The sequence below is a fragment of the Pipra filicauda genome, unplaced genomic scaffold (genome assembly GCF_003945595.2).
Source record: "Pipra filicauda isolate LSUMZ 115617 unplaced genomic scaffold, ASM394559v2 scaffold435_size564288_pilon, whole genome shotgun sequence".
Classification (NCBI taxonomy): Eukaryota; Metazoa; Chordata; class Aves; order Passeriformes; family Pipridae; genus Pipra; species Pipra filicauda.
This window is the reverse complement of record NW_024104571.1, coordinates 134,027-151,417: the sequence shown is the minus strand read 5'-3', so window position 1 is coordinate 151,417 and position 17,391 is coordinate 134,027. Positions and strand designations below refer to the sequence as shown.

General features: G+C 44.2%; 1 protein-coding gene across 6 annotated transcripts in view; it reads right to left on the bottom strand.

Moving 5' to 3' along the window:
* The window catches only part of RALGAPA2 (Ral GTPase activating protein catalytic subunit alpha 2), a 97,300-nt gene that overhangs the window by 59,376 nt on the left and 20,533 nt on the right, over positions 1-17,391 (bottom strand). For 4 of the 6 annotated variants that reach the window (XM_039385781.1, XM_027724199.2, XM_039385783.1 and 1 more), the window contains 17 exons: positions 17,236-17,374; positions 15,797-15,996; positions 14,850-15,071; positions 14,144-14,317; positions 13,128-13,265; positions 12,594-12,742; positions 12,082-12,193; positions 11,644-11,881; positions 10,943-11,107; positions 9,653-9,793; positions 8,566-8,703; positions 7,956-8,050; positions 7,053-7,143; positions 6,728-6,910; positions 6,092-6,285; positions 5,486-5,584; positions 5,093-5,248 (listed from right to left, as the gene is read on the bottom strand). In XM_039385781.1, the coding sequence (XP_039241715.1) occupies positions 5,093-5,248; positions 5,486-5,584; positions 6,092-6,285; positions 6,728-6,910; positions 7,053-7,143; positions 7,956-8,050; positions 8,566-8,703; positions 9,653-9,793; positions 10,943-11,107; positions 11,644-11,881; positions 12,082-12,193; positions 12,594-12,742; positions 13,128-13,265; positions 14,144-14,317; positions 14,850-15,071; positions 15,797-15,996; positions 17,236-17,374 (2,634 nt within the window). The remainder of the gene's footprint in view (positions 1-5,092; positions 5,249-5,485; positions 5,585-6,091; positions 6,286-6,727; positions 6,911-7,052; positions 7,144-7,955; positions 8,051-8,565; positions 8,704-9,652; positions 9,794-10,942; positions 11,108-11,643; positions 11,882-12,081; positions 12,194-12,593; positions 12,743-13,127; positions 13,266-14,143; positions 14,318-14,849; positions 15,072-15,796; positions 15,997-17,235; positions 17,375-17,391) is intronic. The other 2 variants (XM_039385782.1, XM_027724200.2) reach the window with 1 other exon arrangement.

The window sequence follows — 17,391 nt, the reverse complement described above, 5'->3', positions numbered from 1 at the left end:
AGATTTACAGCACGGGAAAGATTATTAATTTACAAAAGACTTAAGTGGTAAGTCCTCCCTTTTCCTTTCTTACTTTAAAGGAACAAATACTTCCATTTACTTACTCCAAGTTTTCCTACCTACCGTTACATTTTAGGCAAGAGTTAACTCGTCAAAAATTAAGTTCCAATAAAAATTTAACAAGTAAATTTGACAACCTCAGGAAACCCAGGATGAGCTCATCAGAAAACTCCATTCCAAGGTGTCAGTTAACACCTGACCTCCAGACAAGCTGCACTTGCTACAACTGAGGCAACCATTAAGGACTGAAAGCAATATTTTGGTTCTTGCCCACTAAGAGAGCAATTCCTGAGCGCTCCCTGGAGACAGGGACAGAGGTGTGGGTGCCAAGGCCAGGGCACCGCCTGCAACGTGGAGATGACTTTGCGTCCCCACACGGATCTCTCCCAAATGCCTGTGGCAGGACTGCTCCAAACTGTCCCACAGACAGAACACTGACTACAAAACAGGAATTCGAGTGGGATGGAAGCAATTTAGAAAGGGCAAATGTATTAAAGCAAAATAAACAGAAACTACCAAAATCATTCTGGAGCACACAGCTCCCACAATTGCCATGACCTGGCTCCTCCCTGCTTTCAGTCAATCTTCCAGCTATTTTCTCCAGCACGTCCCACTTCCCCTGCTCTGGGTGAGCAGAGGGGGATGTGAGAGTTCCTGTGAGATCCTGGCATTTGGACTTTTGTTTGTCCCTACTGGAAACATGCTGTCTGTTAACACTTTTTCAAAGCACTCAAAGCACATAATGGGGGCACACTGGCAAATTTTCTACAGAAAATGAGGTAAGGGGAGATTAAAAGAGGGAGAAAATCATGGTAGCCATTGGAAAGAAGTCTCAAGAAGCTAAAATAGGGGAATCTAAGCCTTAATAGACTATATTAAGATTATTTCCTTTTAAATGGCAGCCTGGGAAAGAACCTAAACAGCTTTATGGTTTCTGTACAACTAAGGGTCCTTGTGTGCAACACCATAAGGCAGAAACCCGGGCAAGAAGTACCCATTCCGTGGGGGACAAAAGCAAAGGTACTTATTTATTGTACCTTTAGAAGGCTATTACAGGTCCCAGTGACAGCCTACAGGCTGTACACTGCTCCTGACTGCCGAGTAACAACTGTACAGAAAGCCCACAAATACTTCTTTATTAAAAGTCAGATCAATGTTAATACAAACAATAATTAATATAGCTTCTCCACTAGCAGCTCTACTGAAAAATGCTTCCTATTATAAATTAGCCATTTCCCACACCAACAGCTCCAGTCAGTGTTTCTACATGAGCTTATACAGAGCTGCTGCAGCTTCCTTTCCATAATTACCAACAGGGCATTTTAAACAAATAAAGAGGCTTATAGACACATAACGTCCACTAGCACATCACCATCTCTATTGACAGAGCATTTCATCCACGTCATCCTTTCACTACTAAAAGGAATGGAGCTACAAACAAAGCTGTTAAGTGCCCTGGCTGCAGCCAGGCTGGGCTCTGAGCAGGCCTGCTGCATGTGCTGACATTTAATCACCCAGGACATCTGCCAGCTCCGTTGGGCTGGGTTTCTCTGCTTCCATATTTAAAGTTTGTTCTGCCCTTCACATCACTGAACTGAAAAAGCCACCGCAGTGTCTCCTTCCCTGGCTGTTTGTTGTCCTCGCCACAGAGAATCTCTGAACTCTCTACATTTTATTATGTTCCTTAAACACGTAAGCATCCTATTCCAAAGATGCTCTGGCAAGTAAGTGTGACTGTACATTTATTAAAGTCACTTGTTAAAACTCACTTCCGAAGTCAGGGTGACAACTGACCCGTTTACTCACCTTGCAGGTCACCTCTGAGCACTGGGAGACCCCTCGGTGCTGGTGACAGGGGACACCAGGCACAGTAAGTGATGCTCACCCTCACAGTAGGGTGGCACTAAAGAAATGACACTGAACAGCTGAGGGTCTGAAAGCTGAAAAGGCATTGCAAACCTGCTGCCTCTTTTGCAGAGGTAGCACCTCCCCTGCACTGCGCTCTCCTCTCAGACTGAGAGTGGAAACTTGGACAGAAACAAGGTGGCATCACAAAAACCCACAGGATTCCAAGGAGAAAACCCCCAGCAACCTCAGAGGATGATTTAAGTGCTAGAAGGACCAGACCTGAGGAATCACAATTATCTCAACAGCTGCTTTTCTGAGAAGGGGGCTGAGTAGTGCTCGTAGCTTTCTGGGATTGTGTTTTGGTCCTTTGGTTCTTCAGCAAAAAGGAGGAAGCTATGGAGCAAGGAGATGCTAAGGGACTTTTTCAGGTAAATGAAGCAAAAACTACTGCTACAGTAAGCAGCCAGTAGCAATAATAAAAGAGCAATAATAAAATACATTTCCTTTTCCAGTTCAGGTATTTGTGAAATTTGTGCATTGCAGTGTTAGATTTTGGGTTAATCTAAAAAGCCGTACCTACTGTCCGAATCAAAAGACACGGATAGCAGTCCCCGAAATGGGAATTTTCCAGCCATCAGGCTCACCTGGCAGCAGAAGGCAGCTACGCCTACCCAAACTGCAACAGGTTATCCCTTGGTATCCCTAAAAACCACATCCCAGAAATATTTCCTGATTTTCAGTAATCCTGAGGAACTGAAACAGCTGTAGGTAAACAACTGCCACTAACCCCAAATGTGGCAGTGAACATCCAAACTGTTTCCTTCGTGCTGGAGGTCAGGGAAGGGAGGTTGTGAACCTCAGTGAGCTTCATTCATCAAAACCCAGGAAAAGCCCGTGGCTCCCTCCAGCAGCAGAGCAGTGCCTGTGTGGAGCAGGGCAGGAGGGAAGCACCACCCGCAGATGGTCCCTTGCCCCCTGACCTTGGGCCCCTCCCTGGCTGGAGGCAATCCCAGCTCCAGACTGGGGTTCAAAATGATGCAATGGCTTCTCCCACCTGGAAAGGTGATGCAATTCTTGCAAGGAATTGTTCACTTCTCCAGAGGTGTTTGTTGTTAGACGCTTCCACATGGACAAATTAGCTGCAGCTCATTACCCCACCGTCTCCTCTGCTGAGCTAATTGCTATGTCCTGAACTCAGAGTGCCACGGGAGCCTCCTCTAAAATACACCCTCACACTGCTCTTTTCTGCACCCCATGAGACCAGGCTGCAAAGTTAGGCTGCACTTGCTGGGAAAAACATTGCATTCATTTATAACACACTCAAAAATGCATTATTTTGTTTTTCTCTCAACACCAAAAGCTACACAATACAGCAGAAATCTCCTACATTTATGTCTTTAAGCGAGGAGTGAAAAGAGAAATATATTTTAAAAGCCACTTCTGATGCAAACCAAAATACTGAAAATCGTATTCAGGTCAAAGAGGTTTCTGACTGTAATATTTTTAATTATGTAGCCACCTAAGAAGCTGTTCTGAAGTAGTCAAGGTGACTTCCTGGAGCTGGGCTGTCGGCGGTTTCCCCCATAAATGCTAAAAGTCGCACCAGTGATCCACACAGAAGGGAAATTCCTCCATGAGACGCCTCCTCCCCTTCCTTCTGTGCATATTGCTTGAAAGTGAGAAATTCATGTCTGTGCTTAGCAAACAAAAACAATCTGTGCTAAAAAAATCTGCACCAAAGTTTATTTTGGTTTGCACTAACTGGAATCCTGGAAACCATACTGGGATCCATATTCCAGCAATCCTGTGCCCTCTGTTAAATCAGGGTCCCACTAGTCCCAGCACCCAGCAAGCACCTCGGTGCCAATCCTCCTGGAAATACAGGAGCAGGTGTGAGGGTCCTGCTTCCTACCAACAGGCTGCTCCAACGCTCTGCGAGTTAACTCCTCGCCCAGCTCCATAGCTCAGGAAAACAAAACGGGAAGGACAGTCACACACGAGCAAACCTTGGTCAAGTGTGCCACCAAGAGGCGACACAGCAAACCCCAGCGAGGAGGGAGAACAAAGAGCAGCAGCAAAACATCCAGGAAAGCCTGGAGCAACGTGCAGAGTCGGGGCTGCCTCTGCTGCTGCCCCTTCTCTGGCTTGGGCTGTGCCTCTGCACAGTGTGCTGGGGCTGGTGGGAGAGCATTTATTGCTGGGGGGGTTCCAGGTCAGGGCTCAGACCCCAGCGGGTGGTACCAGCCTCTTGTAGGGACTGAGGGGACTCTGCTGGATCTGACCGGAGTGAGACGGAAGCGGAATGAGCTGTTGGTCCCTCTCAGGTGACACACAGAGTGCCAAAAAGGGGAGTTCCCACTACACCTCCATTTTTCCCTGTTTGTGCTTTAGAAATGGCAGATACTGGTGTTTTTTTCCTAAGTTGCAGCAGCAGCTGGGGCTCCTGGGATTTTCCAGAAGAAAAACCTTTCCTTTCAGTTCTTATCTATTTAAAAGGAAGATTTTCCAAACACACTAACACTTTAGGAGGGCAACTGAAGGGTAAGAGTCTGGTAACAATTCATTCTTTCTCTCTTCCATCTCAGAAATAACCAAACCTGTCTGGTTTCCTAAAGGCACCAGCAATAATTCACAGGCTTTCCCAAGGGTCCCTGTGCCCTCTGCTGCCACTTCCAGCACAGCTTCAGCCCTTGCTCTCACTCCTACAGCAATAAAACCATGGCAATGTTTGTAGATACTTTCTATTTTATCTAAAGAGTATTTCTTGCAGTTTTTATGAGCATTGAGCTGTTTCTGTGGCCCAACAGTCACCTGACAGCTCAATGGATTAAGTATTTTCCTCACCTCATACTGAATACTTTATTCTAACTAGTTTAGGCTAACCCAGGACACAGGAACCTGAAACAACATTTATCCACAGAATTAGAATGTTTCAGGAGCACCTCTTGGTTACAGTGGTACAATAACCTTCTGTCTCAGTTCTCCCTTCAGCCCCCTTGGCACCAGCTCGGGAGAGCTGGGATGACCCTTCTAAATACTCCCCGAAGGAGTCACCTTGAAGAGGGAAAGTCTGGAGGGGACAGCATTAATTCCGGTTCTGTTTTTGTTCTGGGGATGTCCTTGCAAGCCATGGCACAGGGCATTCCAAAGGGCATGCTGAGAGCGATAACACTAAGTTTTTTACCTGGTCCTCGCTGGTCAAGCCGAGGTGCATCACGAAGTAGAAGTGGACGAGGAAGTCGGAGTTGGGCAGCACGTCCTGGCGCCGGGTCATCATGGCACAGAGCAGCCGGAACGCCTGCAGCTTGCCCTCCTTGTACTCGCTGGGCAGCGTGGCTGCCTGCAGACACACACACCTGGGGTTAACCCTGGCCCCTCGGGAGCCAGCTAACACAGAGCTGCCCCTCCCGCGGCTCTTCCAGAAAGCAAGTCTGCTCCGTGTGTTTATGAACAGACACTCAGGTCCAGAGAGCCTCTGGAGGACGTTTGTTGTCTTAGCCGGCAGTGACTGTAAACATCGAAAATAACGCAACTGAACACACACAGAAAACGTGTGAGAATATTAGAACTAACTTACCTTGAACAGCCACGATGCAAATATCCTGAGAGGAGGGATTAGGATGGGAGGAGAGGGAGTCGACTGATTGTCCACACTGATAGCGAGGTTGTCCCTTATCTGAGGGTTTTAAAGGAAGAGTGTTAAGAAAACTGACAGCTTACTTTTTAATGTTCTCTATATCATACTATTACATTTAAATCTTATTATATTTATGTTCAGGCACTATGCCCTGCACTATACAGAGTTCCTACTTCAGCCAAAGTTGGAAACCTTTTTTATGGTGCTGCTCCCCAGCCAAAGGAAATGTTACCAGTTTGGGTCACACTGTGGGCCTTTACACAAATACCAACACCTGTGGTATTCTGTTCTATACTTCTAATTTCTTTGCTACTCTTTCCTCACCCCATTTAAGTGAACCATTTAAATTCTCTTGTCGCTGGACAGGATCATGCTCTATTAGGTACAGGGACTAGAAACCAAACAAGAGTAGTTTCTTTTATGACAGAACCCTCCCATGCCATGCTCATGCTCCAGATGCTAACACTGAATCGTATTTAATAATATTTATTAATAATTTTTACAATATAAGAGAAGTCACTAGCCTTACCTGTAAGCATCACATACCTTTGCAAGTTTATACCACAGCTCGTAAAGGTATCCAAAAACTTTTGCATGGATTTTAGGTGACTGTATCTTGTTCACATCTCCAAGAATTCCCAAGATCCTCCTCCATAACACAGCAGCAGAATCAGGATGCCAACCAATAAGGCTTCCACCAGCAATTATACTGCAGTCATCAGCAAGGAATTCACTACTGTCTGCAAATGTAAAATGTTCCATTTCCACAAATTAGAAATGCAGTGTAAGCATAAATTGGTCAATAAAACAGGAACTTCAGTCCTTCTAACCATCTTCCATCTCAAAACAATTCTCTCCCTCAAGTCTCTTTTTCATTGCTTGAGCTGCACCTGATTCAAAGAAAAACATGGCAGAAAAGGGAGGCAGAGGGGCTCCATATCACAGTGCCACAGAGCAGGGCAGTTCCAGATCAGACCGTCCACATTCCAGGGGATTTTCAAGCAGGGAGGCAAAATGCAGTTCCATGGCACATTCATGTGCCCTGAGAGATGTATTCAGTCAAAACCCGGCTTTTATTTCTATTTCTCAATATATATAACTCAGTTATTGTAAGCCAGCCGGGCCATATAAACCCCTCCCGACGCAGAGCCAGGCTGGCACCGAGCCCGGTGGGTGCAGTACCTGTGAGGTTGGCAGGCTCCGAGGGGCTGAGCTGCAGCCAGCGCGGGGCAGTGGGATCCACACACAGCTCTGCGGCCGCGGCGGGGTCGGGGTCGGGGTCGTCCTCGGCCGCCTGCCAGGGCAGCAGCGCGATGTCCACGTCGGCCCCGCAGCCCAGGGACGCGTCGCTGCTCACGCTCTCACCTGCACAGCACAGGGCACAGCGTGGGCCAGGGGCCACAGCAGCACCATGACAACAGTGGCTGCTGCCTCTGCCACAACCACAGTTGGCACGTTGAGTTCAACTGCTACACTTGACAGAAATACTGCGTTTCTCGGAACTCACTTTTTTCTCTGTCTCTGTAATTCCCCTGCGGTGGCTGAAAGTCTGCTTTCAGATCTAATTCAGCTGTACTACTGCTCCTTCGTATTAGCACCTGCCGAGAAAAACAGTCATCTCAGCCTGTTACAGTTTCGAGAACTACATCACATTTTAGCAAATCTGACACACAGAGAGTTATTAGGAATTAATTACAACTCAGTCAAGATATTCTCATGGATATTCAGACTACTCGACTGTCTGTAAGTGTCTCTGGGAAAACACACTTTCCATGTCAGTCTTCATCCTCCCTTTCTTAACCTCAGTTTACACACCAACAACCAGGACCTTTTACTTATGTTTTTCAACACACCTGAAATAATTCAAAACTTTATAAAGCATCCAAAAATCTTTCAGCTTTCATATTTCAAAGAGGAACAGCCTGAGTCATTTATGGTTTTGGCTGCTCATTCAAGAGTTGCCATTAAAAATGTAAGAAGTTTGCCTGTCCTAATGTCAATTCACACAAACATCTGCCATGCATGGCTGGTGATAAACCTGCACTGAAGAGAAGCATTTTCCCCAGTACTTTAAACCATCAAACATTTATTCCAGTGTACTGTAGCTCTATAATAGCCATGAATTATTTATATCTTAAAAGTTATGAACTTCTTGTTGACGTTTAATATTTTAAAAGAGCACAGAAGTCTTGCAGAAAACTCGAACTACATAAACCTGCAGAAGCAGCTGACGAGATCAGGAGACACAAAGTGCCCACACCGAGCAGTGTAATTAGCAGTTACAGCTCAGTTCCAGACTCTGTGCCAGAAATGTGATTAATGATTTTTCACACTTTCACTTCCAAGAGTTTCTAAATGCTAAAAGGTATCTGATCTGGAAAAACAATAATCGCTTTCTGTTTTGCCTTACTTGCTCAGCTTCATCCTCCTTCTTTGCATGTCCCTTGTTTTCCTGAACTGATTTGGAGTCTGAAGTTGAATTATGAGAACTTCCAGCCTTTTTACCTAGAAATTGTAGAAAGCAAACAGGAATTATACACATCTGTGGTACCAAACTACATAGCAATCATATGAAGATTTCAGTGACATGTCTCATATTTAGAGCTAAGGGAGGCAATACAACATTCATATGGGATACAAGATGTTTTGAAAAATTCTTTAGAAGCATAACAGACTTACACAAGAGGAACAGAACTCGACTTGCAGCTTAAATACACTAAATTTAAATGCAAGTCAGGTGAAAAAAAGTTGAAGAGTTATATACAAAAATGCATACATTCAGGTTTCATTTTTATCCTCCCTGCTTTATAAAAGGTCATGCCTGCAGTCCTGGTCTTGAACTTATTAAAAACAGTTCTTTCAATAAGATACCAACAACATATTTACTAAGAAAATAAGATGAAAACCATTTTAGAGGAGAGCTGGAAACCAAAATAAATAAGAGTAGCATTTATGAGACTGAACAAGTCTCAACACTTTCTCTTCAGAAGTGCACTATTGCTGCATTTTACCAAAATTACCTTGGAAAAAATCAGATGGAATCTGATCTGCAATATCTGAAGTGCTGCTACTTCGAGTCAGCTGCTGCTCTTGGTCTGCAAACGGGCCCACAGCTTCTGTTCCTTCTGAATTTTCCAGCTGTTGAGATTCTTCAACTTCTGTTGATTTAATTAAAACACAAAATATTTGCAGGAGCTCAGGATTATACACATGTCTACATGTGTGACCTCCCTGCCTAAGAAAGCTCTATGAAACAGTCACCCTTGCAAATATTTAAAATTCCTAAGTTTTACAAGTTATAATTTAAGTTTTTTAAAATATCCTTAGGGAAGTTTCAAAGTTTAGAGGCAGATGCACAAGAGAGGCATGAAAATTTCAATGAGAAAATAATCTGACATGCTGGGGAAGGAGCAACAGGAACTCTTAGGATTAGGGAGTAACACAGTGCTTTCAGAAATGCATTTCTGTTGGTATTAGGGGGAAAAAAAAAAACAAACAAAAATCAAACAAAGAAACCAGTAACACTCGGCATCAAATGTGTTCCCATCCAGCAGTGTGCAAGTTTAAATACTGCTTTACTACTTAATAAACGTTGCAAGTGTTTCAGAAAGTTATCTCACAGAGACACAGGCACAAAAGCTAATGCTTCTGGTATTTACTGACCTTAGAGTATCACTGTTGACTTGAAATTACTTACAGAAACAAATAAAGCAATCAACCTAATTCACTAACTGGAACAATTTCAGTGTTCCCCTCCAAGACAACTTGAGAGGAAAACACAGCAAACAGAGCAGGAATCCCTACAGAGCCATAAAGCACCACACACAAAACTGTCCTTCTCTTGCTACTGCAGCTAATGCCCCGGGTAGGACTCAGGAGTCAGAAATCCCTCCCAGGAAGAGAAATTTGGGAAATTTTACTTTAGTTACTAGGCAATATAAATCTAATTGCAATTGATGGTAATCTTTAATATTAAAATGAACAAAAGCTGTATTGCCTGCAGTGCTACAGACTGAGAAGAATCAACTGGACAGAAAGGGAACAGACAGACAGCAGTTTAAAAATATAAAGAACATTGATATAAAAGATGACTTTAAAGTACAGTACCTGACAGTCTGTGAGAGCAAGAAGTGTAAGAGAGACCAGGGAAGAGAGAGCTCACAGTGTGAAGCAGAAGAGGTACACTTTTAGTAGCTGGCAAAGCCTCATAAAGATGGACACAGTTGCTGATAGACTGGCTTCGCTTAGCTTCCAGGAAAAAATAAAGCAATAATTATGTCAGACAAAGGAATGAAATATTTGGGTTCTAAATGTCAAACACAATGCTTTGGGATAAAAAAAAAACAATCCAGCAGCTTTCCCCACAAGATGTAAGTTAATAAAGTGCGACTGCATCTCTCACATTGAAATGGCAATAACCAGGGATTTCTGAATCACAGCAAGTGTGGAAGTACTTTTAATTTGAACACACACAACTAAGAAAAGTCCTGGATCAACGCTTCCCTACTGCTCTGGTGGGACATCAAGGGGAGAAATGCAGCAGCAGAGCAGAGAATCCTCCCCTGGAGCACACACTGGGATCTGCTGAGTTTGAAAATAAAACAGACTTAGAGAAGGAACTGACTCTGTTGCTGAAGTGTCCTGTGATCCCAGCTGAAGGCTCCGGCTCAGTTACGGAGCCCGGAGCCACAAACCACACTGAATGTCCTTCCAGTTCTCCTGGTAAGGACCACAACCAGCTGGGAACCAGGGAGGGAGCTGTGCAGCCAGGCAGCTCCAGCTCCTGAGCATTTCTGTGGAGAGCTGGGATGCACAGGCCAGTGAACTGGCACACAGGAGGATGCTACCATGAAACAAAGAGAGGCCAGGTTCAGGCTGCTGAAATGCCTGAACAAACAGGGACCTGGTCCATCTCTGGGGTCTCCAATCTTCCCCCAGCATGCCTTACCCCAGTCTCCCTTCTCCTGCTTTCCTTTTTCCTTTTGAGAGAAAAACCTCATCATGGTAAGAAAAAGAGAGAAAATAAAGCAACTATGAAAGGATAAAATTGTTTATTAAATACCTGCATTACTATGTGTTATCTGTTACGTGACTGATGGTAATATATGCTTTCTTATGAATTGATAAAAATAGCAATGTACTTCTTTACAGAAACCCCTAACATGCACAAGTCTAACTTGCAATTCAATGTCCTGTAGCTAAAAGCTTACATTTCGAATTCCCAAAATATTTTGACTCCATGTCTCCCACTGGTCAAGACATCCAGATGCAGGCACACAACACCTGTTTGTGCAGGTAATTATTAAGTTGCTTTTGGCAGCAGCCACACCTCAAAGGCAGCTATAAAACTTGTGTTCCTGAGTGTAGGGCTACAAAAGCACTTAGCTATGGTCTAACCTGTCGCTCTCTGACGAACAATATTTCGGGCTTTCTCGACTCCAGGGGCCCCAGAGGTTGTAGCGCTTCTGAATCTCATCGGCTCCACGACTTCAGGATGACTCTTCCAGCTTAATGAAAAAGATCTTCCCACTACTGCTGTCTTCTGAGGCTCTAAAATGCCACCTTAGGACAAAGAACACAACATTCTCTGGCACCGGATGCTCTGGCACGTATTTTTGCTGATGGACGAATGGACTCAGGCATGACAAATATTAATACTTTAAACAACACAGATGAATTTTTACTATTAATAAAAACCAATGGGTACTTCAACTCTGTGCCTCAATTTCAAGGTGGCATGCAAGTGCAGCTAAAAAACTGTAAATAATAAAGTTTATTAATAACACACAGAAAGGAATTTTTACAGAGATGCCTGTGACATTCTGTAGCACAGGAAACCACCTTTCAATTCTGCTACATAGAAAGCACTGACTGTAAGCACATACTCAAACCTGCCAAACAGCTACCTATCTACTCTTGACCCCAACTACCTCTCCTCCTCAATGAAGGATGACAATACAGAAATCCAAAGTGCTTCACACTTGATTAAACAGGTTCTTACGCTAGATTAGGTAGCATTTAATGTTAAATTAATTTTAAAAATTAAACTGAAATATTTAAGTTGTTTGATACAAAAAGCACCGAGCACACAGACTGACCTTTCCCCCTCTGCTTTTTCTCCTTCTGCTCACTGAGCTTGTCCAAGGGGAGGTTGGTCATTTCCACGCCGTACACGGTCCTGGCCAGCACTGCTGTCAGGGAGTCCATGATGTTGGCCCACTCGTTGATGAGCTCCTCCCAGTCCGTCAGGGAGGACAGGACGCTGAGCAGCTCATCCCACAGCTCCCGCGAGATGTAAACGCTCAGGTTCGCTCTGATCCAAGCCACAATGAGGGTCTGAGGGAAAACACAAGTGGCCCTTCAGGCAGGTCCGACAAATGAATTCAGCACAGTTTACAAAAGAATTACTTGTAAAACAGGAAAAAAATCCTCCTTCCCAGTAATACGAGCAGGTTTCACAGCACTGTGCAACAGCACTTAGCTAAAAGCTAATTTGCTGATGAGGAAACACAAACCAAGCAGCCCCACTCACTCACTCGGAACAGCAACCCAGCCATGCTCTGGGCAAATGTGTCCTTTGGCTGGTTTTCTTTCGGCTTCTGCATCACAGCTTCTGTTATTCTGAGGAGTATCTGCAGCATCTGTTCCCTGGTTCCAAAACAAAATTGCACGTTTGTTCACATGTTCTACTAATTGTACTTGTTCATTAATTCTCCAGCAAGCCTCATTTATTGAGAATACGGTCACACTTTGGACTTCACAGATCATCTGCAAAATAACCCTAGCCATTGGCTGTGGACTGTAAAAAGCTCATTTTTCAGGTGAAGTTAGGAATGGAAATACCAGCCAGAACCTTGAAGTGAAGCAGTACAAGGATGCAGGCTCAGCAGGTTCTGCAATCTCTCAAATCAACTCAGAGGCAAGTCTCAAACATAACTTAGGTAGCAAGGTCTGCCCCTGAGAAAGCCAGTCTGTTCCCTACCAAAAACTGTCCCAGAAAGTTTAAATGTTGATAACTTTCTCTTAAATGATGCCACGTAAAGTTTACCATGTCTTCTTATTCATTGACAGCTCCATTATCATGCGCCTGAAGATACTGAGAACAGCTTTGCAAGCATCCACTTGCTCCTTCAGCAGCACCGGGACCTCAGTGCACGGCTCCAACAGGAAAACATTCGCCGAGTTTGTCAGGAACACCTGCAACACAGGCATCGACACTCCATTGACACAGTGTCAGCAAGGAAAACAGTCAAGACTTACAATAAAATACTTGTCCTCCTCTAGTTAAACCTTTCCCTTTCCTTAGGGAAGTTCCATGTTTTACCCATCACTTTGTTTTTCTACATCATTCCAGCGAGCAGCCACGTGACATCACAGACCCCCCAAGGCAGACAGGGCTCAGTATGGGGCTTGTGGATGTCTCTTCTGTTTGGGCAGGCAAGAGGACATTCCTCCAGCCACTCATTTCCTGCCATTCTATGCTTGGACACCTCTTTTCCTTTGTCTCAGAGACTCTAAGGTGATTTGCAGTGCAAGTTACACGAGCAGGGAAGTTACAGCGTCCCCTTCCCACACAGCACACCTGTAATGCAGCCTGGGCTCCAGCTTTCACATCTCTGTCCTCATCTTCCAGCACACATCCCCTGCTCACAGCGCTGGTGAAGGAGTACGTCCTGCCCCAGCTGGAGGAGCGCTTGTGCCCGGAGTGCTCCGAGGAAAGCTGCCACAAACACAGCCCAGTCAGGGACAGAGAAGAAAGGAACGTGTCCACATGGATCAAAACCATTTAAAAGGTCAACAGCAAAAAAGGAGGAACTGTCATGACCTACATTCATTTCCTCGAGGAATTACTATCTATTATTTTTTAATTTCTGAACAAACAGGCTGTATATGGAATTTAAAGGCTCATAAAAGTTTCAGAAGGCACGTTATTTACTATATTTTACATCATGTTTTGTAGTCACTGATTGTAGTAACACTTAAAGTCTGGCAAAACTCTAAATCCTCTACAAAAATAAGCTGCTGAAACCTTGTAATCCTCACTAGGATTTACAACTCAAACTTCTTCCTCAGTATAACAAAACATCCCTTTAAACAGCATCAGTAGCATCAAAGAACTTTTATTGACGCTTCAAAACAGTGTATTAAAAAGATGATGCACAGAAATAGCAGCTACACTTTAATTTCCTAGACTAAGGTGTTCAATTGCACATATTTCATCCAGTAAATATAAGTTAGTACCCACTGTCAAAGTCTCCAGTAACTACCACCAGAAGGCAATAGTCCTCCCTGCCCAGGCAGCAGACAGGTCATTTCAGCACTGCAGAACCTGGCAGGGTTAGTGTCTCCCTGTCATGTTTGTACACACAGGGAATAACCACAAATGGTGTTTCCCAAACCAGCTGCAATCCTGCCCTGCACTCCCTAAGTGCTACTGAACACTCTGTAACTATTTAAATTGTGAGTACTTAAACAAAAGCATTTTTTAACCTTTATTCCCCACACATTTTTAACTGTTACTCCTTTACAAAGCGAGGTGAAAACTTAAGCCCTGCATTGCAGGTGGACAGAACAAAGTAAGGAACAGGGATACCATACATGTTTACCGTCTGTTTGCACTGAGGAGTCTTCCAGGTGGACAACAGCATCCTGGCTGTCCTCCTTTTTGTCTGGCTCCTCCATGAACACGGGCTTCTCTTGCAGTATCCACTTCTGATACACCTTCACCACTTTCCGTGTTGCGGATACATCAGAAGGTGGCAACAAAAAAGCCTAAAATGAAAAGTTCACTGATTTTACTCCATGTAGGACATGGATGTGATGCACATAAACACCCCCCCCATACTGCTCATCTTTGTTCACTGCAATTTTGGAAATCAAGACAATGAGTTTATTTGCAACACGCTACTCAAGATGTGTATCTGGGAATCATTCTGGGAAGATGTTCTCTCTGAAGGCTTACACAGCCCAGGCTGGCTGCTACCCCATACCTCTGCAGGTCTTAGGAGACCAAAAAAAGTATAATAGTGACAAAAGACCTTTGCACTGCAGGGAAATCAATGTCTGAAAATGTCATCTGGTACCAAAAAAAGCATATTTTGCCAATTAAAAAAACGATATTGATGTGCATTATGTAAGTACTGAAATAGATGTAAATACACTTTTCATACTAAAAAACAGTCCCTTTGAATTATGAGTAGATTACCACTCTCCCTGACCAACAGGATCCAACTCTACAGCATTTCCTATTCCCAGTTTAGCTGCAAACCCATTCCATCCCACAGCGAGCAGCCCGGGCAGTGACCTGTCGGAAGACCTCGTTGACGAAGTTGACGTAGCCGCGGGTGGAGAGCAGGATCCTCTGCACCATGTCGTAGACGCCGCGGTGCTGCTCGTCCACGCTGCACAGGCTGGCGTTGCTGAGCCTCCTGTCGGACAGGGTGCTGCTGTTGGAGTGGCTCCCGTCCTGCTCCTGCGCCGCGCCGCCCTCCAGCTCCGCCGCCTTGTCCTGGCTCACCCCCACCGTCTGCACGGAGCAAACACACCCCATGGAACGGCTGGAACAGCACCCACCAAAGCTCTGGGATGCTCAGGCAGAGCTCGGGATACCAGTGTACTGCCTGGCACAACCGCTGGGATCCAGCAGTCAGGCAGAGCTGTTCTCTGGTCTTGTCCTCCACAAGCTGCACACTTCCTATGGGCCAGAGCAGCTGACTGACTTGTCCACTTCAAAGAGCAGAGGTGCAGTGGTGGGAGTGGAGGAAGGCACAGACAGGACACTGGAGAGTCTCTTAAGAGAAAAAGCAGCTGTTTCTCTAAAATTCAGTGGGAAGTCTCTAATCCTAGAGAAGTCTCAACCAGCAGTTTGCAAGCGAAATACTTCTCTAATATCTCTTTGTAAACAGCTGCTATAACCAAGATGAAAACAAAACAGCTTTTGAAGTCACTGGGAGATGGTCCATGGCACAACTAAGTATGACAGTTTACAGAGTAAATTCCAGAAGTCTAAATATAATACTGCTGAAGCTGGTAATACAACAAGCTATGAGGAAAATAAACTCCTAGTGAATTACTGAAGGGCTTTGCTTGGAGATTCCCTCCTCCGTCAAAGGAAAAGAAAATCAAATAAGTACCTACATCATTTATTCACTATGGGGTAGCATTTCTTTGTGCTTCAGCTGTCAGTGCAGTGAGATCATCCTGCAAGGTTAGCATGTACATAAGAAAAGAGAGGCAAACTCCAAAGCTCACCTGAATAATTTTAGGGAGCACTTCTCCTCCATTTTTTGTGTTCTGGACAGCAGTTAAGTATTTCTTTTCAAGGAAGAAGGTAACAAGCCACTTAATAAAAACAACTCGAGCTGCCATATACGGGATTTTTGTGCTATAGACACTTTCATTGTTTCGTGTTGCAGTGACATACACCGGCCTTGGCCTGATATCAGGAATATCTGGTAAGAGAAAAAGGACACATAGAAAGAAAATGTAATCTTAAAAACTGTAACAGCTTCCAAACTCTGGTTAAACGTATTGAACACGTCACCAGCATTTTCTCCCTGTGAAATAACAGATGCAATGACTGACTGCTTTTATTGTATTAATGCTTATATTCTATCATAACTTTTCACTCCTAAAGAACACAGAGAACATAACAGCACAGATTTCCCCAGAGGTTATCACTTGTATCACACAAAACAAAGCAAAGGGAAAGAAAAGGGTTGCAAAAAGAAGGGCAAAATCTGAACTAGATAACTCCTCCTGCTACAATGTAAGTTCATTTTGTCACTTTCACAGAGTGTCTTTAATAAAGTGCAGACAGAAAGAGAAGATGGCTGTGGAAAACTCAATAGTGCAAAGATGAAGAAGAAAAGGACTCTTAGTGAATCAGACAGAGAAGTTCACACACTGAAATAAGAGACGGAAAACACATGGGAAGAAGTGGAAGATTGCCGAAGGGAGACAGGTTGGGTCACAATTCCTTCAGGTGCTCAGATTTAAGGAAAAATCACTTGCACACAGCTGGAAAACATGAAAGGCCTGGGCTCTAGGTGTAAACAACAAAGCCGAGGTGGCACTGAGGTGATTTTGGACACTAAATATTAAACTATAAAAACAGAAGGTAAAAGTCAAAGGGAGGAGAAGGATGATGAAGAAAAGGCTGCACTACATCAGGTGAGGACTAACACCACTGCTCCTATTGACTGTACTACATAATTTAGTAGAAAATTAGGAAAACCTTGTTTCTGAAATAACATGCTTTTAATCCTACAACTGCAGAGGTACATCTCAATTTTCTTTCAACTGGCCCTTCATGTTCATTTTCTCTCCAATGAAAAAGGTAGCAAAATAAGAGTAACTAAGTCAGCTACTCCCCCACACCTGGACAGCTCACTGGTTCTCTAAAAACCCATCAGAGAGCACATTCTGTCTCCATTCACTAATATCACAGAGCCATGCTCGCTCCATATAAATGTTATGCCAGTGGAATTGGCCAGGCCTTACACAGCCAGGAGCAGCAGCACCTTCCTCCACTATCACAGCAGGTCAAAAGTTGTGCTCAAAGAAAACACGAAATCAGGAGAAAGAATCCTCATCCAACAGAGCTGTGCTGACAAGCCCACAGGTAACAGAGATGCTGCCAAGAGCAGTCACCTGCTTTTCCAACTTTGAAGACAAACCCCACAACTTACCAAGCACAGGTTTGTAGAGGTTGGTTAGCTTTGTAAAAGATGGAAACAAGTGAGGAAGATAGTATTTTCTAAACAAGGTAAAGAGAAACTTAAACCCAGTGTCTTGGTTCTCCTTGTTTTTCCACTCCAAGCTTGCAGCCTGTGTCATGGAGTTAG